The following is a 27,977-nucleotide window of genomic DNA, read 5'->3' on the forward strand; positions in this document are numbered from 1 at the left end:
TGTGTGAGGTGTGTGTGCCAGTGTGTGCACGAGTGTGTGCGTGTGTGAGTGCATGCATGTGTATGTGTCCGTGTGTGTGCACATGTGTGACAGTGTGCGTGCATACGTGTGAGTGTATGCATGTGTGGGGTGTGTAAGAGTGTGTGCGCGTGTGCGTGCACACGTGTGTGTGAGAGAATGTGTGTGCCTGTGTGTGTGAGAGTGTGTGTACACGTATGTGAGTGTGCATGCCTGAGGGGTGTGTGTGTGTGTGCGCCTGTGTGTATTCACACACATGGGAGTGTGTGTGCATGTCCACGAGTGCATGCATGTGTGTGGTTGTGTGTGCGAGGGAGTGTGTGTGCATGTGCCTGTGTGTCTGCACCTGTGTGTGCATGCACGTGAGTGTGTGCATGTGTGTACACATGTATGTGAGAGTGTTGTGTGTGTGTGAGTGTGTGTATGTGGGCTTGATGGCAGAATAAAACCCGTCAGCTGCGTGGCTCATGCCCCGATGGGTAGTGTTGCCAGTACTGATAGGTGGGGTCCCAGAAGCACCCTCTTGTCCAGGACAGAGGTGTTCCTGTGTAGTAATCTGGTTATTTCCCACACCATGGCTATAGAATTTATTTTCAAACTGCAACCATTATTGCCATGTTATTTTTCTCAGTTTTCTTTTTTAATCCTATTTATTATATTTTAATGGGATTTCTCTGGATGATGGAACCTAAAATGAGTTTCAGTTTTAGTTTTGGACTCTTTCCGTAGTGAGAGTTTTTCTCCAATTATAAAAGCAACCCGTTCTCATTGCATAATAGTGATAAGGACAATAAGAAAAAAGGATAAGAAGAGTAATAGTTTGGAGAAGAAAATCAAGTTATACATAATTCTGTAATGCAGAGGTAAAGCTTTGTTAACGTTCTAGTAAAGTTTTTCTGATCTTTTTCTCTGTACATAAATTCCCACATCTGTGTATCTAAATCTCCATCTAGTGTGTAGCTACTATACCTATAAACATACACACAAAAAAGAAAAACATACACAGATACTTTTTATCTCATAAAGATGAGCTCAAGCTATCCATTTTAGGGTTTTATTTTTTTCTTTTGCTAAATGCATTACTCCTTCATAATTTCAAAGTTGTTTACACAATTCCTTAAATCGGTTTTTGGGAAAAATATGACTTTAATGAAAATCCCAAATCCAATTATCTGGCAAGAAATAGCAGATCAAAATGCAAATTCTATTTCCTTAATGTTGTTTTTCTTTAAAAAAAAAAAAAATCAATAAATCATGTGGCAAGTATTCAATAAGAAGGAAATGAAGCGCAAAAATCAATTTCCTTTTTCCTAAGGCCCCTTGCTTTTCCTGTGATTTCACCAGAAGAAACCTGAGCAGGGAGAATGCCGTCCCCTGTGGGGGATCAAAACACAGGGTTATGTAGCCATCAGTTCTCTTAAGTTGGGTCCTACTCATTGGTGGAAGAGGGACTCCTTTCAGACAGGGAGCCCCATTTTCTGGAATCACCTTGAGGCAAGACCTATCTCTCTTCTGGGAGTCATAAGGAGCCCTGCCCAGTGTAGGGGCTGAGGTTAGACACCTAGCAAGCAAAAGAAGACCCAGCTCCGTCTGGCTGGTGTGGGTCAGAAAAAACTTTGAAGAACAGCATGGGCTTTGAGTTAGGCAAACGTGGGTTCAGCTTTCATTTGTCATTTTTTAATGTTGTGACCTCTGACAGGGCACCTTTCTGACCCTCTGTTTCTTCTTCTGTGAAATGGGGATCAAATCACTCCCACTTCTCTAGGGTGGTTATTAGGATTAAGGGAGGAGGTAAACTATGTAAAATTCCAGGCCAGGTATCTATCACATTGTGTGTGCTCCTTCAGTTTGCACTTTTGTCATGCTTATATGGAAGCAGAGCACAAGAGGGTCCCTACTTCTGGGCGGGCTGGTTTTGGGATGCTGGAGGGGCTTGGAGCTGCATGGTGGCATTTCAGGCAGTAACTCCCCAAACTGCTTGTCTGGGCAGGGAGAGTCCAGCACTGTGGCCCACTGTGGTTCCCAGAGCTGGCTTGAATTGTGGGTTCTGGGTGGGACCAGCCATGGCTACAGGAACAAGAAGGTGGCTTGAAGACCTCACTCCAGGTGAAGGCAATGTTGTCCACAGGGAACCACCTAACCCAGGTGTCTACCCCAAAGGAGTCAGGCAGAAGGGCTCCCAGGCAAGTGTGAGACGAGAGAGAGCAGGAAGAGCAGGGAGCTGAGCAGACACCCGGGGCGGTGCCCCAGCATTCTGGTACTTGTGGGTCCAGCCCCACAGCCCTGCCCGCAAGTACACAGTGAACTGGGAGGAAGGATCTGAGTCACTCAGTCATCACACACCTGGCATTGGTCTTGGCACAGAGGAGGCCTCAGTACGGTGCCACTTGGTGGCTAAAGAGGGGACTCAGGGCGAGCCCTGGAGATAGAGTAAGGCCTTAACTGGGCCATCATCCCTGGCACCTGCCCATTGTGCCTTACTACTTGTTCTTTGGTGGAGTAGCTTCATTCTCTTTCTTCCAGGGCTTCAAGGGACACGCTGGTGATTTTGGCGCACCTGGTCCCCGGGTAAGTGGATGCCTCACTTTAGAAGTCACCCCAGGTGACACTGAGCTAGCACCTACCTGGACAGGCCAGTGCAGCACCTTGTTACCTGAGAGTGAGCCTCCAGCACAGTGGGCTTGCTGGAGCATCATTCCCCTTCTTGGTCTAGTTCTTCTAGAATAACCTTCTAGATGCCAGACATTGATGTAAAACCAATTTGGTCAAATCTGTGCGGAGTCAAGCATGGTCCCCGTTGGCTGTGCTAGGCAGAGTGACTCTGAGTCCTGTGAGCTAAGAACTGTTAACCAGCTTATTTTATGGAGGAGAAAACCAAGGCCCAGAGTGATGGATGGTTTCCCCCAGGCCACAGAGCTTATATGTGGACACTCACAACTAATCCCAGTGGGAAGACTCCTGAGACAGGCTTCTTATCCTTTAGCCTCCTCTGTCGCTTCTGAATGCCCCAAGTGGGAGGATCCTCTGAGCTTGGTTAGTTAGATCCTGGCCATGCTCTATATAACTGATAAGAAAACAAGCAGAGGGTAGAAAGGGCCGCGTAGGTTGTGAGAGGAGGAGCACTGGCCCTCAGCTGCTGGCTCAGAGAGCACAGCACAGCCCAGCCCTCAGGCACACTCAGACCCAGGGATGGACTAGCCAACAAGTAAGGTACGCAAGGCTCGATTGTGCTTACTTACTAAAGATGTGATGAAAACAAAACAAAACAAAAAAACCCAAACCTATTGCCATTGAGTCGATTCTAACTCATAGTGATCCTATAGGACAGAGTAGAAGTGCCCCATAGTGTTTCCAAGCAGCAGCTGGTGGATTCAAACTGCTGACCTTTTTGGTTAGCAGCCAAGCTTTTAACCACATCGCCACCAGAGCTCCAAAAGTGTGGTGACACCCATGTGAAATTGTGTACTACAGATTAGTAAGTGAACACAGTTAAGCCTGTGTGTACCTTGCTTCCTGTAAGCCAGTGCATACAGTGCTTACTGGTTAATCTGCCCCTGCGAGTCAGACCCCAGCTGGGCCAGGACTCTGCCTGGGAGGCTGACCAGCAGGGTGCCCTTCGTAGGGAGTCTTTCTGGATATCTGCCCTTCTAGACCCTCAGAAGCCCCTGTAATTGAGGCAGCTGGTATGCATCATCTCCCTCCCTAACAGTAGGCTTCTTGTTTCTGCTTCCCCCTTCTAGGGAGAGCCCGGTGCTATGGGCCCCCCTGGCCGGGAAGGGTCTCCAGGAAAAGACGTAAGTGTGGGTGTCCTGTGGGGCAGGCTGGGCCCATGGGAGGCAGGGCCATAAGGAAATACGCATCATTGAGGGACCAAAGAGAAACCCAGAAACGGTATTGCCAAGGCAGGGGCAGCACCAGAGGTCCGTGTCTCACCTCTGACACCACGGGCCCCACTGAGCCCTCCTGGCCTCTAGGAAGCCCTGGGACCTGGATGGCCAGAGAGGGGCTCTCTGTGTCAATTGTGATTTGGGTCCTCTTGGTACCAAGCAGGCCAGCTGGGTGTGCTCCTCCATGGACTTGAGCAGCATTTCAGACCTCCTTGCAGGCTGTTTCTCCACCTGCACCATTGTGCAGTCTCAGAGAGATCATGAGCTCGTCAGTCCCACCTTCGCCTCTACCTGCCTGGCTTGTGTTCACTACAGGCTGGCCAAACTGCTCTCATTTTCACTTGGGAGCTGGGCACGGCAAATAGTATCGTTACCAAGTTGTGCTGATGGAAAAACCAAGCCCCAGAGAGGTCAAGGGGTTCCTTATGGTCAGGCAGCAGGGCAGTCTGGAGCTGGGGTCTGCCAGGTCTGCATCCCCATAGGATAGTGTGCCCTATCCTGACCTGAGCACCCGTGTGCAGGGCTGTCAGCAGGTGCAGATGCAGCTTGGCCTCGGAGAGCAGGTGCTCAGTCAGGAGTGTGGACTCGGGGTCCTGGGGCCTAAAGTGGCCTCATGCCCATCTCTTTGCCTCCTCCTCCAGGCCTTGCCTTGAAACATGGGTGATTGCCTTCTTTCCTGGCAGCTCATACAGCAACAACGGACATGAGCTTCCAGCTGATCTTGAGCTGACGGGGCAGGAGGAAACCTAACCTAGCCCATGTGTTCTTCGTTAGCAGTAGACTCGTTTTACAAAACAAATCGGTGTGGGCAACCTCAGGGCACACACTAAAAGCAGAGCAGCTGCATTGTGTCAGGGCCAGCTTCTCTCACCCCTACAGGGGGTGCTGAAGGGCAAGGTTTGAAAATTCTGGTCCAGCTCACCCCACTTGCTTTGATTTATGTTGTTGTTAGGTTTTGTCAAGTCGGTTCTGACTCATAACGACCCTATGTAGCACAGAACAAAACACTGCCCAGTCATGCGCCATGCTCACAATCGTTGTTATTCTAGAGGCCATTGTTGTTGCAACTGTGTCAATCCATCTCGCTGAGGATCTTCCTCTTTTTTTGCTGACCCTCTACTTTACCAAACATGATATCCTTCTCCAGGGACTGATCATTCTTGACAGCACGTCCAAAGTACGTAAGACGCAGACTCACCATCCTTACTTCTAAGGAGTGTTCTGGTTGTACTTCTTCTAAGACAGATTTGTTCATCCTTTTGGAAGTCCATGGTATATTCAGTGTTCTTCACCAACACCACAATTCAAAGGCATCAATTCTTCTTCGATCTTCCTTATTCCTTGTCTAGGTTTCACATGCATATAATGTGATTGAAAATACCATGGCTTGGGTCAGGCACACCTGAGTCTTGAAGGTGACATCTTTGCTTTTCAACATTTTAAAGAGGTCCTTTGCAGCAGATTTGCCCAGTGCAATGCATTCTTTGATTTCTTGGCTGCTGCTTCCATGGGTGTTGATTGTGGCTCCAAGTAAAATGAAATCCTTGACAACTTCAGTCTTTTCCCCGTTTATCATGATGTTGCTTATTTCTCCAGTTGTGAGGATTTTTGTTTTCTGCATGTTGAGGTATAATCCACACTGAAGGCTGTGGTCTTTGATCTTCATCAGTTAAGTGCTTCAAGTCCTCTTCACTTTCGGCAAGTGGCACATAACAAATTATGGATAATATTGCGAAGAATGGGAATTCCAGAACACTCCGATTTATAGAAAACCAAAAAATCAAATCAGTTGCCATTGAGTCGATTCAAATTCCTGGCGACCCCCCGTGTGTCGGAGTCGAACTGTGTTCCACAGGGTCTTCAGTAGCTGATTTTTTGGAAGTAGATCACCAGGACTCTATTCCAAAGCACTTCTGGACGGGGGACTCAAACCTCCATCCTTTCAGTTAGCAGCCCAAGTGTGTTAACCATTTGTACCACCCATGAGAACGGAGGAAAAGAGCTTCCCAGGCAGGAACGTGGCTGATGTCACCCAATAAGTCAGGGTGGATTTGGGGCTGGAGCCCAGCATGCCAGATGATGTTATGTGACTCTTTACACTGTAAAAAAAAAAAAAAAAAAATCCATTTCCTAGAGTGTTTTACATTTTACTATGCACACGGGCATGTCCAAGCTTCTGTTTTTCCATCTATAACACGGGTAGAACTATAGGCATCTCATGTGGCTGAAGCAAGATGATGGTTGGGAGTCCACCACCACTTTGCAAACTGTTTGGAACTGTACACATGGGTGGCATTTTTCTTAGTGTAGTGACCAAGACGAGGTGGTTTCAGACAACCACTGCTCTGTGAGTCAGCTGAGGGATTTCAAGGGAGCTTAAGTCAAGATGGAGCCACCTGAATTTCTTGTGGGACCAGGTGGAATATGTCTAAACAAGTAGAGAAATGAAAGCACACACGCATATTTTCATCTATTTAAAAAAAAAAAAAATACGTGAACTGAGTTTGTCCACAGTTGGAATAATTGGCCATTAATGATCACACCTTTTGGACACAAGTTGGCTGGTTCTCTTGGGTGACTTGGCCAAGTTTGGTGCGCATCTGGAAGCTGGGCCTGCATGTTTCCCTGCGGGGATTCTGTGATAACATGACTCTTCTCTGTTTATTCCAGGGTGATGCTGGACCCACAGGGCCACAGGGTCCCCAAGGACTGAGGGGCCCTCCGGTGAGTTTTGCTTTGAGACTGATTCGTTTTGTGTTTCACCAGGGTTTGTTCTCCTGGCTGGTATTAGGGTGAAGCTCTGTGTGTTGTTAAGAAATGTTGGTAAACGGCCACTGCCCTAAGCACCTCCTCATGTCCTCCCACACACTAGGCTCTTTTCTGGGTTCTCTCTCCACAATCTGCAGACTACGTAGGTACTGCCTGGCATGGCAGGTGGTGTTATAGGACCTTTCCTGGGGCCTTGTTCTGGGTTTAACCATTGCTGTTGAGTTGACTCCAACTCATGGTGACCGCATGTGTGTCAGAGTAGAACTGCCCTCCGCAGGGTTTTCAATGGCTGTGATCTTACAGTAGATTGCCAGGCCTTTCTTCTGTCCTCAAAGCCCAGGCTCTGGGAGCATGCATTCTCGACACGGCTCTTATCACCCCCAATAAGGCAAACATTGGCTCTCGGGGAGGAAAAAAACCTTATTCTTTTTATGTATCAAGCACAGATATACATACAACACATAAACACATAAGCAGATATACGATATATCTGTGGAATTAAAATCTCATGGAGGGATTAGGAAGAAAAAAAATGTCTGAAAGGCTCCTGGGGGTGATAATGACAAAATATTGAGAGGCACTGCCTCAGAGCCCCCAGAGGTGTGAGCAGCACCTGATTGAGGGCGCTCCTAGCTTGGTCAGCCAATCTCGGGAGTTAAACCATCTGGGCTTGATTCCTGGCTCGTCATGTGAATTGAGTGAGTTTCTTCACCTCTCCTGGGCCTCAGCTTTCTCATCTGTAAAATGGGTGCAAATGTAAGAATCCAGTAAATTAATCCTGTGAAGCGATCAAACAGAGCCAGGCTCAGAAGGGCCCCCTCCTGGAGGCAAGAGTGGGCCTTTAGCTTTGTCTTCCCACAACGTGGCTTGCAAAGGGGAGCACGCAATACATCCTGGATGAATGCATGAACAAACAAAAAGCAAATGCGTTCAAGGCACCGGAGAGGGAACATGGGATGACATTTTGTGGACAGTGTGTGCTCAGGGACAGGAGTGCAGGAAGACAGAGGTGGCCGCTGGCCTGGAGGTGGAGCCATGAATTGTCTCCTGTGCCCTATGGGAGAGGTAGGGCTTGACCTTAAAGATTCCATGTTCTCAGAGTTTGTAGTTTTCTAGTACGTTCACATCAGTTGGAGGAACAGCGGAAGGACTTTGTTAACCACAATCAACTGCTAATGCATACCAAATATTTTCTTTTTCTTTGTATTTTTTTTTAAACACATCCAAGCAGGTCCTGGGTTATTTCTCCAAGAACCTTACTCTTTTTTTTTTTTTTTTAAATTTATTTTATTTTGTTGTTGTTGAGAATGTACACAGGGTCACAGGCACCAGCTCACCAGCTCAGCAGTTTCTCTGTGTGCAGTGCAGTGACACTGACTACATTCTCTGCGTGGTGCGGCGACCCTCACCCTCCTTTTCCAGGGTGTTCCTCTGACAACCTTATTCTTGCTCACTTGGACTTTAGATGCTTTCCTGAGGGAAGAGAAGGTCGTTGCAGCCCCAGGAAGCTCATTGGACCTTGAACTAGAGATTACGTATTGACAGGGGGCCTCTGGTTAATAACTGTAGTGACTATGAATGTGGGCACTGGCTGGAAACTCCCATTTTGCTTTCTTTAAAATCTCTCCTGGGGCATGGGAAGGAATATCCATGGACTCATTGCTACAGGTAGCACTGGAGCCCCCGCCACCAGGAAACACCAGTGGGCTCAGGCAGGGGCTACATTAGCATTTGCATACATTAACTCTCTGAGTCCACCCCAAGCCCTACGAGGCGGTTCCATTACTGGCCCCATTTCCAGATGAGAGCTGGAGCCGCAGAGAAATCAAGTAACTTGCCCAAGATCACACAGCTAGTGAATGGCAGGGCCAGGCTTGGTGCCCAGGCAGTCTGGTACCAGCAGATGCAGCTTCAGCACTCACCTGGACCTCCTGTGTGTAGATTTCCTTGTCAGAAAGAGCACCCTGGGAGAGGGGAGGGGGCTTAGAAGAGGAGTTTGGCATTCAGAGCATTTGGGTGGTTTTTTTTTTTTTACTGCAGCTTCCATTCCTGAGCTGCAGAGACCAGGAGGCTCCCGAGGACAGGTGGGGCATGAGGAGTCCAGGCCCAATAGGCATCAAGTGCACAGAGGCTAGGTGGCTGCATGGAGACCAGGTGGCCCGCGGAGCCACTGCCATCTGTACACTGCCTTCTGTCCACCTCTGCCAGTGTTGGCCCTACACACTAATGTGTCTTGGCCCTTCTCTCCTCCCTGCAAACGGAAAAGACCAGAGGGAGAAGGAGGAGAGATATAATTAGCGCAGGGATGAGCCAAGGCGCGTATTTTTAGAGGGGCACAGATGGGTGGGTGGGTGGAGGGATGCTGGGACGAGCCAGCCTCAAGCAGCTTTCGCTGGGAGGGATGAGGTGGGGCTTGGTTGGCAAATCCTGGCGATGGCGGCAAAGGTCTGTGTTTAGACCTCAGCGTTTGCCTGCTGGTTTTATGGGATGATCTTGAGTTATTCATTTAGCCCAGTGCCTCCTGTGCATTTGACACCGTGCTGGGTGCTGGGGACAGAGAGACAGGGCATAGGAAGGAGAGCCATGCTATGATGCCCCCCAGTGTGGGCAGTTCCTGAGAGGGAGGAAACAAGGTGGAAATGGAGGGAGGTGGTAAAGGAAGTGGCCGACTCATCCTGGGGGAGCTGAGCTTGAATTTTAGGGCTCACAGAAGTTTGTCAGGTCTAGAATGGGGGTTGTTGTTGCTAGTTGCCTTCAAGTTGGCTCTGATTTATGGCAACCTTACAGAGAACAAAACAATGCCCAGTCCTGCATCATCTTCATGGTGGTAGATATCTTTGAGTCCATTGAGCAGCCGCTGTATATTTTGAGTGTCTTCCAACCTAGGGGGCTCATCTTCCAGTACTATACTGGACAATATTCTGTTGTGATCCACAGGATTTTCATTGTCTCATTTTCAGAAGTAGATTGCCAGGCCTTTCTTCCTAGTTTGTCTTGGTCCAGAAGCTCTGCTGCAATCTGTCCACCGTGGGTGACTCTCCAGCATCACAGTAACACGTAAGCTGGAGCACTCCTGGGCTCTCTGATTTCTACTGTACCAAAGATCTTATTGGTTAAGTGCATCAAAGATACAAAAGTGCACAAAATACTCATTACCTTCGAGAACAGTAGGATCATGTCCTTGAATCTGGAGTGAACGCACCTTCCCTTTGCCAGCTGTGTGACTCTGTGAAAGCCATTTTTCTTCCCTGGGCCTCAGTGTCTTCATCTCTTAAATGGCTGTGTAATGATGCCTAGTACTGAGTAAAATGAGATGAGCATGTGGTGTGCTTTCTAAGCTGAGGGGTGCTGTAGCCATGGGAGCAGTTAGTTGTAAGTTGGGTTAAGTTGGATGGTTTATTTGTTCCTTAGCACTGCACCTGAGTTTATGGTTGAATGCACGAATATGGTTATGATCATTTACTGTGTCCACGTCTTGGGCACCAGTTACTGGGCTAAGTGTCTTCATGTGCACAAAATTCTTTAATTTCATAGTAATGAGATGAATTAAATATTATGATCTTCTGTTGTCATTGTTAGTTGCCATCAGATTGCCTCCAAGTCATGGCAACCCCATGCAGAACAGAACAAAACATTACCCAGTCTTGCGCCATCCTCACAGTCATTGGTATGTTTGAACCCACTGTACAAGTTGAAAAACGTTTTCGGGGTAATAAAATGACTTACTGAGACCCACACTGGCTCAAGTAACAGAGTCTAGGTATGAAATCAAGTCCTCCATGCTCAGTAATCTCTCTTCCATCATCCTGCTCTGAGATGCCCTGCAGAGAATCTTGGCAGAATTACCACTTCTTTGTCTTCCACCAGGGTAAGAATGGATCACCTGGATCTCCAGGAGACCCTGGTCCTCCAGGAAACCCAGTGAGTACTCTTCTGCTGCTGAATGATGGAGTCAGGGGCAAGCTTTGAAAGGGGCATGTGGTTCACATTGCAGATTGTCTGGTTTCTACCGCTAGAAGCATCACTGGGGAGGTATGGGGTTTGGATGGTAGAAACTGGCTGAAGGTGAGAGGTTACAGGAGGGGCCCATTTCAAAGTTTAAAATCCACATGATTATATGCTTGGCTCTCTGTTATCTACAACTGTAGGCATCCAAAGAGACAAAACTTACAAACTCAAAAATAATAACGCTGCACGGCCATCATTTGATATTCTTAGAGGATGAAAGGACAGGGTCAGGTTGGCCAGTGCTCACCTTCCCAAAGGACAGGTAAGTGTGCAACATGGAGATGGAGGTAGAATAGTCTTGGCTTAGGACATTCTTCCTGCAGGTTTGGAGGCGGGATTGGGGACAGCACGAAGAGTAAATATGTAGGTAGAAGAAAGAGAGTGACATGAGTAATCTTCAGAGCCCTGTCCCTGGGTAGAAGATCCTGTGGTTTGGGGATGAGGCCTAGAAGATGGGAGACATGGTAGGAACGATGGTTCTTGGATGAACTGTAAGGTTGGATAAGTCAAGGCCTGTCCACTAGTCTCCTCCCAGCCCAGCCCTCTTGTATTTTTATTTGCTGAACTGGGAACCGTATATAGAAGGCCTATCCACAGGTGGTGGGTCAAAATATAATTGCATGGGGCAATGGTGCAGACCAGCCCTAACCAGCTAACTGCCGGCGCTATGGAGATGGGGGCGACCAGCTCATCCCAGTTTGCCAAGAACTTCCTGGTTTTAGCACTGAGAGTCCCATGCCTTAGAACACCCACCAGTCCTGAGCAAACCAGGACAGCTGGTCATCCTAGTGGAGACCCCATCATCTTTTGGGCCGGGAACAGCTGCACTAAAGGAGTCTGAATTCCTACCAGGTATAATGATGTGCCTCAGGAGCCATGGTGTGGGGCTTGTTGCCCAGGTGAGACAGAGAAGATGGGGTGGGATGGGGACTTGTGGCTGAATCCACTGCCTGCAGAGTGCCCCCAGAAGAGCCAACCCACATATGGTGGCTTCCCAGAAGGCTGAAGGAGAAAGATTCCCAAAGGCTCTCGGGCCATACTCAAAGAATGATCCCACAAACCATGGGCCTGGGTAGCCTCCTTGGAAGAAGTGTGACATCTCACTAGACGGCTACTTGGAGGGGCCACTGACATGTCAGGGTGTTTTGTTAAGTATTTGTTCCATTTAGGTTTTGTTTCATTGTGTGGTTGGGCCATTGGGTGTTTGGGGGCACGTCTCGTTGCGCTTTCCCCACTTTCTGACAGCTCTGTTAGGATCCCAGTCTCCGTGTCTCTTCCCAAGCCACTCCCCACCATCTCAGGAAAGAAGCCTTTCTTCTATTTGACGATGCCTCAGGCCTCAAAAAAAAAAAAAAAAATTTTTTTTTTTTTTTTCCAGGCCTATCGGTGTGCAGTGGGGTTGGGAGGATTCTGAACTGGCTCATGTTTGCACTTCGTCTTGAAGTGTTAATTCCCTGCTTTCTCTCTGCAGGGCCAGAAAGGAAGCAAAGGAGAAAATGCCAGCCCAGGGCTTCCCGGCTTCCAGGGTCCCCGTGGGCCTCCGGTAAGCTGGGATCCCAAGTGGGACTAGGATGCCTGGCTCCAGCTGTGAGTTCACGTTCAGGACATCTCCAGACACCTCCTGTGTCCTCAGGTCATCTATTGTTGTTAGCTGCCGTTGAGTTGGCCCCAGCTCACCAAGACTCCATGCCCGGTCCTGCACCATCCTCATGATTAGCTGTGGATCAGACCGTTGTGATCCATAGGATTTTGGTTGGCTGATTATTGTAAGGAGATCGCCAGGCCTTTCTTCCTCGTCCGTCTTAGTTTGGGAGCTCTGCTGAAGCCTGTTCAGCATTGTGGCAACACACAAGTCCCCACTGACAGATGAGTGATGGCCGAGCATGAGGTGCGTTGGCCGGGAATTGAACCTGGGTCTCCGGCATGGAAGGCGAGCTTTCTACCACTGAGCCACCAGTGTCTTCACTCAGGTCATCTTCTCAGCCAGAGTGATCTGGTCAAAGCTGCATCATGATCTGGAGTGCACTGGTCATCACCTGAGCTCAGAGTCCTACCCAGGGGTGGGATCCTCAGCCCCTCCACCCCCTAGTGGTGGGACCTTAGGATGGTCTCCTGGCCTCTGGGTGCCTTACTCCCTCATTGTTCTAGTGGGGATGACAACAGCGCCTGTCTCTGAGGATTAAATGAGCTGATTCATGTAAAGGGACCAGGAGTGGTGCCTGGCCCATCCCAAGGGCCCAGTAAATGAACCACTGTAGTGATGGTCGTGGTGGGATAGTGGCCGTGATGATGACCCTGGAGCTTGATGGGCTTTCAGAAGTCATTTTAAAGACGAGCAGGTTTGGGCTTCAGGGTCAGAAGGTATAGGCGCTTTATTCAAGGCCATGCAGTAAGCCTGTGTCCCGGCTGGTGCACAGCTCAGTGGTAGAGGGGAGCTGCAGGGTGGTCTTTACTGGGTTTCTGGGCAGAGATCTACCAGTAGCAGGGTCACCCTGACATGCTGAAGGGTTCAAACATTTCCAGACTGAGCTCGCTGGTGTGTTTTGCATGTTGTGATCCATGACTTGGACTGCTGACTGAAAAACAAGGGCTGTACGTAACATGCAAGGGTAGAAGGCTTACCCCATGTTCCTGTCTGTGTCTCCTCCAATTTACTTCTGTCCCGCGAAGCTCACCCCACAGCCAGCTCAGCTCACATGGGTGGTGTCTTAGTCATCTAGTGCTGCCGTAACAGAACTACCACAAGTGGATGGCTTTAGCAAAGACAAATTTATTTCTTCACAGTAAAGTAGGTTAAAAGTCCAAATTCGGGGTGTCAGCTCCAGGAAAGGCTTTCTGCCTCCGTCGGCCTTCTCGTCAATCTTCCCCCAGACTAGGAACATCTCTGTGCAGGGACCCCAAGTTCAAAGGATGCACTCTGCCCCGGGCACTGCTTTCTTGGCGGTATGAGGTCCCCTGTCTCTCTGCTCACTTCTTTGTATCTCAAGAGATTGCCCCAAGACACAATCCAACCTTGTAGGTTGAGTCCTGCCTCATTAACACAACTGCCACCCATCCTCCCTCGTTAACATCATAGAGGCAGGATTTACAACATACAGGAAAATCACACCCTGGGAAGCATGGCCCAGCCAAACTGATACACACATTTTTGGGGGGACATAATTCAATCCATGACAGATGGTAACGCCCCTTTCACCCTTTCCTACCACCGCAGCCCAGACCCTCAGATGGCTGGGTCCACTTGTTTTTTTTTTAAATTGTGGTGAAAGTATACACTACAAACCATTCACCAATTCAGCCATTTCTGCATGTTCAATGCAGTGACATTGATCACATTCTTCACGTGAAATCATTATCACTGTCCTGTCTCAAATTATTCCCCCACCATTAAAATAAACTCAGTGCCCCCTAATCAAAAAATTCACCTTTCCCCCTCCCTGATAATCTTTGGTTTCTGTATATTTGCTCGTTCTGTCCAGTTATTTTTACCTGAGGCTGTTCATTTAGTAGTGCCATCATTGAAGGCCAAAGCCTCCGTCTCAGCCCTCTATTAATAACAGTCTGGCTGCCATTGAGCTTCCAGGTACCCGCTCTTCCCGACCCATTGCAATGATAATTCCTCAATCACAGTAACAGCGGTTATTAGTTGAACCCTTACTACAGGCTTGTCACTGTTCTGCGTCCTTTACAAGTACTAACACATTTAGTAGGAAGAAAGGCCTGGTGATCTGCTTTTAGAAATCAGCCGATGGAAACCCTATGAACTGCAATTGATCATGGGGATGGTGCGGGCTGGGCACCATTTTGTTCCATTGTGCATGGGGTCGCCATGAGTCAAGGACCGACTCAACACCAGCTAACAACAACCACACATTTAAAGCTCACGGCAATCCTATAAGGCAGGGACAAGTACTGTTCTCATTTTATAGATGGGGAAACTGAGGCACATAGTGCTTTAGGGAGTTGTAAGGAGGTTGGCCAAGCCATAAAACCAGTAAGCGGAGGAGCCAAGGTTTGACCCTGGCAGTCTAAGTCTAGTACCCGGTGTCTAATTTCCCAATGTGAGTCTGCACCTCACTGAGGCCGCCCTGCCTCAACCAGACAATTCATAAAAGTGAAATCCCAGAGGCACTCTTGTTGGAGTTACCCCCATCCCATTGACCAGGAGCCCAGCCCTGGAGGCTCCTCTCCCCACCTTGGGGCACGTTTTTTCCCTTTGCTCTGGAAAGGCTGACCAGAGAACCCTGTTTAGGATGCCCTTGGTCAGTTGGACCATTGATTGCTGTCTTACAGAAACATGACTTGAGTGCAAATGTGTTTTGAAGACGTTGTGGTATTTGCAACATGCTGATGCTGCAACCCGCTGATCTGTTGTTGTATTTCACAGGGAGAACCGGGAGAGAAAGGAGTTCCAGGCAAAGAGGCAAGTATTGCAAGGCTCTTCTCCTCCTTGCTGACCCAGTCCTGGGGGAGCACAGGATGGGCTGTGGGTGGGGGAACTGTGAGTCTTCACGGGGCCCTGTGCTCAGAAGGCCCCTCACTTGCTTTAATTCTCTGCTGTCACCATCTTGAAATCCTTCACCCTTTTTGAACAAGCACCCATGTTTTCATTTTTCACAGGGTCCTACAGATTATGTAGCTGTTCCAGGGGAGCTATCTTGTACATCTCCTGTGCTTATCTATCTTTTTACATCCATCCCATCAGCAAGTCCCGTCGACTCTTACTCCAAAATACCTTTCGGTTCTATTTCTCTCCACCTCTGCCCCAGTATGCTCACCTGGACTAGTCCTATGACCTCTAAATGGTTTCCTTGTTTCTAGTCTTGCCTTCTGTGGTCTTTCTCCACCCAGGAGCCAGGGAGATCTTTGGGAGTTCATGTCACTAGGCAGGTCATGACTCAGCTCTGTCCTCCCCTTGCATTCTTAGTATAATCTGGGATGTTCGGGCCCCTGCCCACTCTCCCCCTCATTTTCTGGGCTCCAGTCACTCTGGCCTTTCAATTCCTGCAACTTTCACATTCTTTCCCAACTGCTTCCACACACACTGGGCCTTCTTTTCAGAAAGCCCTTGCCCCTGCTCCTCCTGTACCCCTATTCCCACTGCTCCTCATCCTGAGGTCTTTGCTGAGATGTCACCCTTGCAAAGAGGCCTTCCTTGACCACCCAGAACAAAGCAGGCACCCATTATGCTCTGTCTTAGCTGTGCTCTCTTCTGCCATAGCCCAGGAGCTCTGTACAGAGGAGGCTTGGAAACATCAGGTGAATGAATGAATAAAAGAATGAACAAATGGAGAGAAGGGAATCCAGTGATTAACTGCTAGGCTGCTAACCGAAAGGTCATTGGTTCAAACTCACCAGCCGTTCTGATGTCAGTCTATTTCCGAAAAGATTACAGGCTTGGAAATCCTATGGCGCAGTTCTGCTCTGTTCTATAGGACTGCTATGAGTCGTAATAGACTCGACAGCAGTGGGTTTTCTGGGTGCGCTGGTTCCAAACACATGCAGTTGGATTGTTGCCTGCACTCCCTCTCTCTGGCTTCCTATTGCCTATTGGGGCACAGTCCAGACTCTAAGACGGCATCCAGGTCTTCCCTGATCCAGCCCCACTCCCTCATCCTAACGTGGGTTCTTGTCCCTGGCTACCCTGCATGCAGTGTCCCCATCTTCCCCATCTCCACGGCTTGGCCTCACTCTTCTACCCACCCTGAATGCCTTTCCTTACCTTCTCTGCCTGTTAGATTGTATCTGTCCTTCTAAGTTCTGTGCCCCCAATATACAGACTCAAGCTCTTCCTCCTAGGACCCCTAAGACACTTGCCTGTCTACAACTTAAATCATTTCGGTTCATCTTGTATGAGAATCCATCATGCCCACATCTGCTTCTTAGCTAAGCTGTGAACTCACTCCTTAGGAACCAGGGCTGCGTCTTAGCCTTCTCTGCACACATCACAGGACTCATTGTGGCTCTTTGCATGAAAGAGGATGCTTTAAATGTTGCTGGGACCACGGTGACGGATTCGGCCTGGGCTCAGAGCAGCTTGAGAGTATTTGCTCTTTTGAATGTCTTCTTTTGAATCAGTTTGGGCTCCACTGGGCAGAAGATGGGACATGGGCTGCTGAATTTGCTCCCCAAATTTCAAGCCCTTCAGCCTGTGTTTTCTGAACGCCTTAAGTGCAGAGCAGGGCTGAGTGAGAAGACTGAAGTCTAGAGGTGAATTCAACATAGCCCCTGCTTTGCAAATGCTTATGGTCTAAATGCATGCCTGCTACCACCTCTAAGTAGAAAGAAAGCTAGGTGTCAGCCACTGCCAAGTGACCCAAGCAAGAGGATGGATCCTGGCCAGAGAGGAGGGGACAGAGGAGAAAGACAAAGAGGGAATAAAGAAACACCCCAGGTGGAGAGAGCCACAGAGCAACATCAGCAGGGAGGGAAGGGTCTCAGCAGTGAGACCACATGCCCCAGAGTGACTGCTCTCCAGGAAGGGTCTGGGACCACTGGGACACTGAAAAGGACCTGTCCCCAAGTGCTCGGTGGTCAGGGAGGGCTTCCTGGAGGGGGCCTGGAGGCCAGGTGGGAGCTTGTTATCTGGGCAGAGGAATGAGGTGGTCAGGAAGGGCTTCCTAGAGGGGTCCTGGAGACCAGGTGAGAGCTGGTTGTCTGGGCAGAGGGACAGGGAGGGCTTCTTGGAGGGGGCCTGGAGGCCAGGTGGGAGTGGTTGGGCAGAGGGACGGTGGCAGCAGCCCTGCCTGGTCATAGCATTGGGGAGCCACTGTCACTAGGTTTAGCTGTAGCATAGTTGGCCAGGGCACAGGGCGGTGAGGGCTGGTCCAAGGTCTGCTCAGGCAGGGCCTCCTGGGTAAGTTAAGGAGCTTAGATATTATGGTGAGTGGGGTGGAGGGGGAACGGGACGGGGCTGGCCATTGGTCAGGGGACCAGATAGCAGGCTGGTGCCACCGCCCAAGGGGTCTGGAGAGGGCAGTGGCTGGAGAAATGGAGGGAAGTGTCTAGACAACCTAAGATACTCTTGGGGGATGCTGTTCCTCTAGGGTCCTTGGCTCCCAGCCCACAGGACAGTGTAGAAGAACCAGCAAGGCACAGACACCCACATACATGCCCAGGGTGAGTGACCGCCCTCCCCTTGGATGTCATTGCAGGGTGCTGCTGGGAAGCCGGGAGAGCCGGGATCCAAAGGAGAAAGGGTAAGTGGGGCAGGGCTGTCCCAAGGAACCTGGCCTTCTCACAGTGGCTCAGGGACACACAGGCTGGGCTTAGTCCACAGTGGAGTGCTGGCTTGCACCCAGTCCGCAGAGGGGGTTCATTTTCTCCCCGATATTATTGTCATCGTTGTTGTTACTGGCTTTTCCTCTTCTCTTTTCCTTTGCTTGTTATTTTAAGGCATAAAATCACTGCAATTACACATTCAAAGGCAAGTGTTCAGGATGGTGACAGATTCTCTCTCCCTGAGCGGAAGCCCCTTGCATGACAATGTGGCCATGGCTCCAGGCTCTCCAAGTGCCAATTTACCAAGAGCAGCCTTGTTGCTGGAGGTGACAGGAGAACAGATTTTCCCATAATGAGTTGTCTTGGCGCTGCACTCAGAAAGGCTTTCTTTACATTTCTCCAAAAATCAACAGGGGCTGGGGGCAGGGGATGCATTTTTGCAGAAAAGTTAGAGGGGAAGGGAGTGTTCTCACACCCCTGACAAATGCTGCAGCTTTGAGGGGCAGCCAGCATCCACTTTGCCCACAGTCCCTGGCTGGGTCAGCCTGCGTCACTGTGTCTCACCACATGGAAGTCAGCGCCCCTAGTCCCCCCACCCCAGCTTATTTTCCATGGTCCTGTGAAGAGTTTATTGCGGCTTTCTTTGCAAGTTGGACAGTGAGGAGCTGACTTATCCTGCGGGCTGGAGGAGAGGGAAAAAGTCACTCATTTCTCTTTCCCTCTTGTTCTCCATCCCTCCTCCTGCCTGGGTCACCCACTCCTCTGTCCTTTCAGCTGCTGGCCCTGAGTGATGGAGCCAGGGTGATGGGGGGCTTTGAGGTCCCCCCACGCGAGAGTCAGGTGGCATGGGAGCTATCCCTGCCCAGTATGAACATGAGTTTTGGCTGGGAGCCTGGGAATTCAGACCACAAACACGAATCCCTTCTCTCATACCTGAAGAGGTAGAAAGCTCCTTTCCTCCCTGCTAAGTGGTTTCACGGAGGGGTGCCAGGTGGCGGTTAGACCTGTTCCCTCATTCCCTCACACTCCTGGGGATGTTTGAAATATGGGACAGATCCTCTCACCACAAAGTGATACTGAGATGTTTAATGAACAGGAAATGCTGTTCAACATATGCAACAGGGCCTTGACATTCAGGGGCACTGAGAACCAGGGACGGGTTACCCAATAAGCAAGGTGCACAGGCGCTTAAATGTGCTTGCTTACTAATCTGTAGTGCACAGTTTTACAACCAGGTGAAATTGCACACTACAGGTTGGTGAGCAAGCACAACTAAGCCCGTGCCTACTGGGCTTACTGTAAGCGCGTACATACCGTGCTTACTGGTGAATCCACGCTGCTAAGAACCGGCACTTTCACAGACCCTGATTTCAGATTTAAGGAACAGGCATCATGTCTGGAAAATTTAAGTGACCTTCTTTGGTTCTGGCCAAATTCATTATTTTCAAATTCCACTGCTTCTTGTTGTTGTTGAAAAAGCAATATAGTTAAACAACGCAAATAGCACAAAAGTGATAAAAATTATGTCCTTATCCACCTGCTGCCTCAGGTCCCATCCCCTTCCTAGAGTCCATCCCCACATATATATACATACGTGTGTGTGTGTGTTTTATCTAACTCCTCAGAAAGTATTGCGCCTTAGCCACTGTTTTGCCTCTTTAGTTTGAACACATGTTGGAGATGGTTTCATTACTGCCCGGAGCTCTAAGTCATTGTCACATCCATGTCATCTTTGCAGCTACCATCTTGTTTCTCTTCCTTTTCCTCTCCTTGCCACCGATCCCCGTTCCTCCCCTCTCTCCTGCATCCTAACGATGGAGTAGGATGTTACACACTGAGGCCGTTAATGGAGTCACCATATTGTCAGACCCAGTGACCACAGGGGCTTGCTGGGCTGAGAGCATGGAACTGCCCTGTGGTTGCCATGGTTCCCAAATGCTTGGATCCAGCACTCCCAACTTTGATGAAGATGAGGAGAAAAGAGTCCCGTTCAGTGACTTCTTTGAGGGTGCTGGATAATACGGGAGAGCTAGGAGAAGGGAGTAGAAGATGACCTGAGCATGAGAACCTGTACATAAAGCGCACCGCTGTCCTTCCAGGTGATGGAAAACAAGACCGGCCTAGGGTGCGCTGGCCTTCTCTATTGGGGTGGAACACAGTGTCAGGGTTTGGGAGTTGGGTTTCTCACCTTCTCCTCCACAGACTGCCTGTGTGACATGGCAGGCGACTCTGCCTCCTCACCCTTGTGGTCAGGCCCAGCAGACGGGATGGACTCCCGAGTCATGGCTGGCCAGGGCCCAGGTCTCCTTTTCAAGGCTGCAGGAGTGGAGGATGCAGGGAGCCCCTCCTGCGCTGCAGAGGTGTGAGTCGGCAGTGGGCGCACCTCTGAGCCCTCCACCTGTTGACATGCTTCTTTCCTGCTCTAGGGAAATCCTGGAACCAAAGGGGACAAAGGGCCTCCTGGCGGGAAGGGCCAGCCTGGGGACCCTGGGATCCCCGGACACAAAGGCCACACTGGCCTGATGGGCCCCCAAGGACCACCAGGGGAGAATGGACTGGCGGGACCCCCAGGGCCTCCGGGCCAGCCAGGATTCCCAGGACTGAGGGTAAGGATGCTGGCGTGGCCTGGACTTGGGGCTGTGCACAGCCCGAGAGGGGAGCCAGAGGAGCCTGGTGACAGATTCAGTGGGACCTGGTCTGGCTCCTTCCCTTCCTGAGTGGGCCTTCTGTGTCTGCACAAGAGGGTGAGGACCTCCCCTCCCAGCAGCTGTGTTATGATGATTGAAGTGAGAGAAGGTGCCTAGCTTAGGAGGAGCTCAAAACATAACAAAAAAGAGCACCTCTTGCCTTCTGCCCTCTGTCTCAGTGTGAAGGAGTCCTCCAGACTCGGCTGTCTTGGCGTCAGGAATACCTTGAAAACTGAGAGCCAGCTTAGGAACATCTTGCTCTGCCAGCCTCATTGGGTTTTAAAGACTATGATTTAAAATTAATAACCCAAGATGAGAGTCTACAAAACTGCTATTTCAGAAAGACCCCTTTCCTGAACTGGACACTGTGTGGTCATTAGCTGCCTTCAAGTTGGCCCTGCTCAGTGCAACTCCACGCATGATGGGTTTGGACTGTTGTGATCCACTGGGTTTTCATTGGCTGATTTTTGGAAGTAGATCTCTAGGCCTTTCTTCCTAGTCCATCTCAGTCTGGAAGTTCCGCTGAAACCTGTTCAGCATCATGGCAACTCACAAGCCTCCACTGACCAATGGGCGGTGGCCGAACCTGGATGCTAGAAGCTTTAAACTCTGTCCTTCAATCTGAAAGCTGTGTGGGACTCTCATCCTTGGCCTGTAATCATTAAAAATGTCTCCCCTAATGAGGGCAAAGTGAAAGGACTGATTGCAAACCCTAAATTCTCTATGGAAGCCACAGTGTGCTGTTGGTGTAAATCAGTATATGCGTTCTTTGTGTTCTGGAGTCCCTGGTGGCGGAAACGGTTAGTGTACTCATCTGCTAACCAAAAGGTTGAAGGTTTGAGTCCACTCAGAGGTACCTCAGAAGAAAGGCCTGGCCATCTACTTTCAAAAAGCAGCCATTGAAAACCTTATGAAGTCCAGTTCTACTCTGACACACACAAGATTGGCATGAGCCGGAATCGACTTGATGGCAGCAGGTATCTCTGCAAAAAGGGTGTGAAAGGACGGGACTAGGAAAATGTGCGTCCCAGGGTATGTCTTGCCCATGTTGCTGTCCGCTTCCTGAGCCATCAGGGGTCTTTGGCGGCAGAATTTGCTGTGATGATAAATAACCTCACTTCCGTCTTCCTAGGGGGAGTCTCCATCCATGGACACCCTACGCCGGCTTATTCAAGAAGAGCTCGGGAAGCAGCTGGAAAGTGAGTAGCTGGACTTGATTACAGCCATGCAGATAAGGGCCCAGATGGAGGCTTGTGACAACTCCAGGGAGCAGTTCCTTTACTTTACCTTTGGAACATTTACAGCCTGGTTGGGGAAGCGGGGGAACATACTAAGACCAACTCAAATGTAAAATTTCGGGATTGGGAAGTGACTTGGTGGCTCAAGTATAGCCCTTATTTGACACAGTAGACTCTCTTTTCAGAGCTTGATCACCTTTAGTGAGGGGGAGCTCATCACCTATAAAATCAGCTATGCTGTGATCATTCATTTATTCTGTGCTTTCAGTCATTTATCCAGTCAACAAGTAATGATGGTGGGGACTGCTGTGGGCCTCAGAGAGCTCACAGTCCAGGGGAGGAGATAGATAAGTAACCCGAAATCCAAATCCATTACCGTCGAGTCGATTCCGACTCATAGCGACCCTATAGGATGGAGTAAAACTGCCCCATAGGGTTACCAAGGCTGTAAATCCTTACAGAAGCAGATTGCCGCATCTTTCTCCCATGGAGCAGCTGGTGGGTTTGAATCGCTGACCTTTCAGTTAGCAGCCAAGTACTTTAACCACCGTGCCACCAGAGCTCCTTAGGTTAGTAAACAGACAAGGTGATTTCAGTCCAATAAAGAAAGCTCTGTGATGCGATTTATCATGGAGGGCATTGAAAGAGGACAGGTGAAAGCACCTAAGATAGGTTGGGGGGTGGGGCAGACTGAAGAGAAGCTTCCTGGGGGCAGAGCTATGTGAACTGCAAGTGGAAAGATGGCATGAGACTCCAGACCTTTGGAACAGCATGTGTAAAGACCCTGAGGGGAGCAAGAAGACACAGTGCATTCAAGGAACTAGAGTCCTTTTAGCCCTGCCGTATTGGATTTATTGTTCAACCCCTGCAGTCCATCATGAGTCTGGTACTTAGCAGGTGCTCAGTGAGGGAGAAAGGTGGGTAGTAATGGTAATAACGCCAGCAGGTAGGGCCTGCACATATCCCAGTGGGTTCTAAGCTCTTACACAAGCTACCTCATGGACATCTCCCAACAACCTCCTGAGGCACGTGCAGTTTTAGAAGCGTTGTCAGGAACCGAGGAACGGAAGTGCTAAATTAACTTGCCTATGGTTGAAGAGCTGGGAAGTGTCAGAGCTGGGTGTGCACCTGGGCAGCCTGCTTCAGAATCCACTCTCTTAACCACCACACTCTCTTGAATGATAGCCATTCTCACTTCCCTCTGTGATGGAAACTATAGGAGACAGTCATTACCAACCCTGTGTCGGGAAGATGAGGAATCTGTAATTGCTTCCCAGACACGGGTGTAAAAGGAGTAGGCACATCTGTGCATGTGGTCACACCTCAGACAGTTATTTTGCACCTGCCACATACCAGGCTCTGTGCTGGGCATGGGACAAGTGGGGAGCAAGATGGCGCTCATCCTTGCCCTGGTCCATCTCCACACACAGTGGGGCATAAGACCATTACCTGGAGCAAGGAGCTGGGGTTGGGTGGATGCGAGGGTGAAGAAAGGAAGGAAACCAAAGGCTGGAATGGGGGGTCCATGAGACGGTGTGTCCTGAGGTCTCCTGGGTGATGATCTCCAAGTACATCTTCTGGGCGTTTATCAGTGAAAAAATGGCCTCTCCCTTGGCGGAGGGTGGGGAGACAAGACCCGATGTGAACTTGGTTTGGATGGAGCTTCTTCTGGGCTGAGTTCTTCCAAACAATCCTTTGAGGGGCTAGCATCGACTCCACATTGAAAATGAGAGAGGCAAGGCTTGGAGAAGTAATTAGCGAGCATCCCAGAATGAGACCACACATTCTCCCATCTACCCCATTGAGTGGAAGGAAGGGGCTGCTGGGGGAAACACATCAGCCAGACAGCCACCAGACCCTGCCTCTGCCTTGGTTTGACTACTAAAATGCTGGGAAGCCTTGGGCAGCCTGTCTGGGCTCCATCATGCCACCTACAATACAAGGGGTGTGGCCCTACTTATCTGTGATTATGAGAGACAAAGGTGGCACTGCAGGAAGACGTGGAGGATTAGCAACTGGACCTCCTGGAATTCGAACCAATTCTGTAATCTTAACCTTGTAGATGTATAAAGATCTTTGTTTTTGTTGCTATTGTTAGGTGCCATTGAGCCTATTCCTACTCATAGCGACAGAGTAGAACTGCCCCATAGGATTTCCTAGGCTGTAAACTTTACGGGAGCAGACTGCCAGGTCTTTCTCCCAAGAAGCCACTAGGTGGGTTCAAACCACTAACCTTTCAGTTGGCAGCCGAGCACTTAACCATTGCACCACTGGGGCTCCTTATAAACATCTTTAATGACCAGGATACCCAGCCCTTCAGGTCGCAGAAGAGGAAGTTGATATTCAGAGAGGAAGAGTCACTAAGTAGCTTTGTGTAAGCTTCAATTTCCCCATCTGACAATTACTACAACTACTACAGTTAGTCCTCTGTATCTGCAAGTTCCACATCTGTGGATTCAACCAACTGCAGACTGAAAATATCCAGGAAAATAAACAGAAAGTTCCAGAAAGCCAAACTTGAATTTGCCGCATGCTGAGCACTACACTGAATCCGAGGATGAAGTGATGTGGAGTGTCCCCTGCTGTAGCCTTCCGTCATCTCACAGATCCTCAGTCTCTCTCTAGCACTCATTGTGTGAGCATTGTTGGCCTCCTGCCTTGTCATTATCCCTAAACAATACAGTACTCCATAACAACTATTTACGTAGCATTTACATTGTATTAGGTACCGTAAGTAACCTAGAGATGATTTAAAGTACATGGGAGGATGCGCCTAGGTTGTATGCAAATACGATGCCATTTCGTATAACGGACTTGAGCATCTGCAGATTTTGGTATCCACAGGGGTCCTGGAACCCACCCCAGCAGATCCCAAGGGGTGACTGTACTACTCTTACCACCACCACCGATATTATTCCTGCTGTCAGGCCTGCACTATCACAGCAGCCAGCACCCACTGAGCACATTGCATGAGCCAGGCACTCTTTTACATGCAGCATCTCATTTACCCCATCTTCATACCAACCCTGTAGGTAGTCATCATCTCATCCACATTTTGTAGAAGAGGACACCGAGGCCACCTGGCTGCCCTGAGATCCCAGCCAGGGAGAGGCAGTGATGGTCACCACTGTGGCTGACGCACCCTTGTGGTTGGCCCAGCTGGGAGGTGCAGGCACACATGCAGTGCCCTGCTGGTGGTGTTTCCATTATCTTGGTGGTTGATACTGTCTCCCGAGTTCAGAGCTTTGCCATGGGTTGCCCTTTCATCCTTCCTCCTCTATCCCTCCTTCCTAAAATGTCTCTTTTTTTCCTGCTCCATAGCCAAACTTGCCTACCTCCTGGCTCAGATGTTCCCAGTGCACACGAAGGCATCTCAAGGCAGACCTGGGCCCCCCGGACCTCCTGGAAAAGATGGGCTGCCAGGCCAGGCAGGTCCCATGGGGGAGCCGGGCCGGCCAGGGCAGGGGGGTCTGGAAGGACCCTCTGGACCAATCGGTCCCAAAGGTGAGTGAAGCCCCTGGAGGAGATCCGCCTCTCTTACTATGGGAAGGAACCCGTGAGCAGGGCACTCGCTTCCCACTGTTCTGCATTATTCATGCTTTTCTTTTTCCCTGCAGCTTGGCAACACCCTGAATTTGGGCTTCCTGTAATTTTTTCATGTGTTTAAGAAGTTTTCATACTTGACATTTTTGCAAATGATAATTCTGCTAGGAAGACTGAATCAGTTGCCTCCTACTTCGTGTTTGCTTTCCTTCTCCACTGTTCTAGAGTCTCAGAGGGGTAGTACAATCCACCCTCTTCTTCCTCTTCTGAGTTGAGACTAACCGAGAAATAAGACATTTAATCTCCAGCAAAATGGAGACTACATGTCAGCCTTGTAATTGGAAAGAATGGCTTTAGAGGTGCAGCTAAGAATGGCTGCCCACACGTCAGTTCTCAGTTAGAGTGGCTTACCTGGATACAGGTAGCTCTGGACAACAGCAGTCTCTGCATCCCACTTAGCTTGCCACAGAGAGGCAAGCAGGTCAGAATGCAGACTCTCTGCGGGCAGCAAGATGTGAAAGACAAAGAGAGGAAGGATCTCAACCCTGGGGAAGGAGGCACGTGATGTGGCTCCAGCTGGGGTGCTATGTGACGAGCATGTGTGAGCCAGAGTGGTTCGGAGTAGGGCTCTGTGGCAGCGCAGTGTTGGACCTGCAGTTCCTGCTGGGGGATCTCTGTGTCTGCCCTCATTGTGGGTCTGCACATCCGATGTGCACGTTTTTCTCACCAGGTGAGCGAGGAGCCAAAGGTGACCCAGGAGTACCTGGAGTTGGCCTTCGAGGCGAGATGGGGCCCCCTGGAATCCCAGGTAGGAATGGCCTGGTCTGGGGAGGGGGCATCTACCATGGAGATGAGAACCACACAGAAGCCCTCCCACCATCAGCCACAGGGACCCAGGAATGGGTGGGTGGGGGCGGGTGGGGGTGGGGAAGAGTCAGGCTTGTTTGAGGAGTCAGAAAACGATTTGTTTTATTAAATCATTCTAAAATGCCAGCTTCATGCCTTCTTACTAAGACAACTGTAGTGGACCCCGTGAATCCTTGAAGTGGATTCTGTGAATTACAAATCTCATAAAACAGTCCCAGGTGGAACTTCTGTTTGTTTTTCAATCCCTGCACCAGGTCTACCTGGGGAACCTGGCTATGCTAAAGATGGTCTTCCTGGGAGCCCTGGTCCTCAAGGGGAGACAGGACCGGCTGGACACCCTGGTCCCCCAGGCCTGCCTGGCCCCCCTGGCCAGTGTGACCCCTCCCAGTGTGCCTACTTTGCCAGCCTCGCTGCCCGCCCAGGTAATGTGAAAGGTCCCTAGAAGATTCCAGAGAGCCTGGAGACTGCGGTGGATTTCCTGAAACTTGAACTCAGCGTCCAATGGGAAGCCAGAGGTCTTGAACACTTCAGCCATGTGCATTTGTCTTTCAATTTCTTTTATCGTTTGTTTTTGTTTTACTTTTGTGGGAGACCTCAAAATTATTAAAGCCAACAGATGCTGCTGGTCGGTCAGATTATTATTAATATTATTATTGTGAATTATTATATTATTATTATTTCCTATGCTGATGCTTTGTGAGATATTTCCTCACTCCTCTGGACTCGGGAAAACTTGATGTGTAGGGTAGTGGATTTTTTTCACCATTTTTCTGACAGCCCCAAGCTGAACTCTAGCTGCCAATTTTATGGAAACTCTTGGTGCTATGAAATCCTGATCAGACACTTGCCAAATTTGCCTCTTTCCTCCAAAGGAAACTTTAAGAAAATGAACCATTGTGAGCTTGTATTCTTAGTTGTGCCAGAGGTCAACCAGGGAGAAATTATCCCCATGTCGCTGCTTCCCAGGAGAGGGAAAAGCAGTGGGCAGGGAGAGAATTCACAGACGTGAAGAACATTCCCTCCTGCCGATGGGAAGTGCGCACGAAGAGCCAGAAATCGGTCTCTAGGGACACTGAGCACCCTTGATTTCTCAAGCTTGCAGAAGGAAAACTTTGTTGGTTGCCAATAGCTTGGTGGGCTCTGTGTCGGGGCCAAAGATGAGAAACCATACGGACAGAGCAGCCCCTGAGTACTGATGTGGCTTCTAAGCCCTGGATAGGACTCTCCAAGTTCCTCATTGTCAGTTTCAGTCATGTTAATTGTAAAAAAAAGGTGTCCAGTGGCCGCCCCCTTCTTTCCCAGTGGATGGGAACTGGTCGGACCACCATCCGGAGCTGGAAAGCCTCTAGAATCCCATCTCTGAACAAACCGCATTGGAGTGTTGTGTGTTTGTGGCATGCCCGCACCAGCAGGTGCTCAATAAACCTGAGTTTCTTTCTCCTCAGTTCCTCTTACCGATTCTTTTATCCCTCGTGTCCACCTGGCTGTAGATCCCTCAGGCACAGGGGTGTGTCCTTTCCAGCTGTGAGGTCCAGTATGGAGTGCGCATGTCCATCCACATGCTGAATGAATGAAAGAGTGAGTGAATGTGCGTGGCTGAGTTAGTTCCAGGGGGGAGAGATTCATTCTTATACCCTACCTGAAATGACACTATATTTTGCATCCTGGAAGATTCATGCAGGGTTGTTTGATAAACAGAGGGTCATGAAAAAGAGAGAAACCCTTGATCAGATGGATTG

At 49.6% G+C, this 27,977-nt stretch overlaps 1 protein-coding gene across 2 annotated transcripts in view; it reads left to right on the forward strand.

Moving 5' to 3' along the window:
- Positions 1 to 27,641, forward strand: part of COL22A1 (collagen type XXII alpha 1 chain) — a 295,566-nt gene extending 267,925 nt beyond the window's left edge. For both annotated transcript variants that reach the window (XM_049854093.1, XM_049854094.1), the window contains 12 exons: positions 2,542 to 2,586; positions 3,759 to 3,812; positions 6,576 to 6,629; positions 10,542 to 10,595; positions 12,154 to 12,225; positions 15,070 to 15,105; positions 17,837 to 17,881; positions 20,330 to 20,509; positions 21,723 to 21,789; positions 25,150 to 25,332; positions 26,102 to 26,179; positions 26,493 to 27,641. In XM_049854093.1, coding sequence (XP_049710050.1) covers positions 2,542 to 2,586; positions 3,759 to 3,812; positions 6,576 to 6,629; positions 10,542 to 10,595; positions 12,154 to 12,225; positions 15,070 to 15,105; positions 17,837 to 17,881; positions 20,330 to 20,509; positions 21,723 to 21,789; positions 25,150 to 25,332; positions 26,102 to 26,179; positions 26,493 to 26,680 — 1,056 coding nt within the window. In that variant the 3' untranslated portion in view covers positions 26,681 to 27,641. The remainder of the gene's footprint in view (positions 1 to 2,541; positions 2,587 to 3,758; positions 3,813 to 6,575; positions 6,630 to 10,541; positions 10,596 to 12,153; positions 12,226 to 15,069; positions 15,106 to 17,836; positions 17,882 to 20,329; positions 20,510 to 21,722; positions 21,790 to 25,149; positions 25,333 to 26,101; positions 26,180 to 26,492) is intronic.
- The last annotated feature ends 336 nt before the right edge of the window (positions 27,642 to 27,977 follow it).

Source organism: Elephas maximus, chromosome 15 (assembly GCF_024166365.1).
Source record: "Elephas maximus indicus isolate mEleMax1 chromosome 15, mEleMax1 primary haplotype, whole genome shotgun sequence".
Taxonomy (NCBI): Eukaryota; Metazoa; Chordata; class Mammalia; order Proboscidea; family Elephantidae; genus Elephas; species Elephas maximus.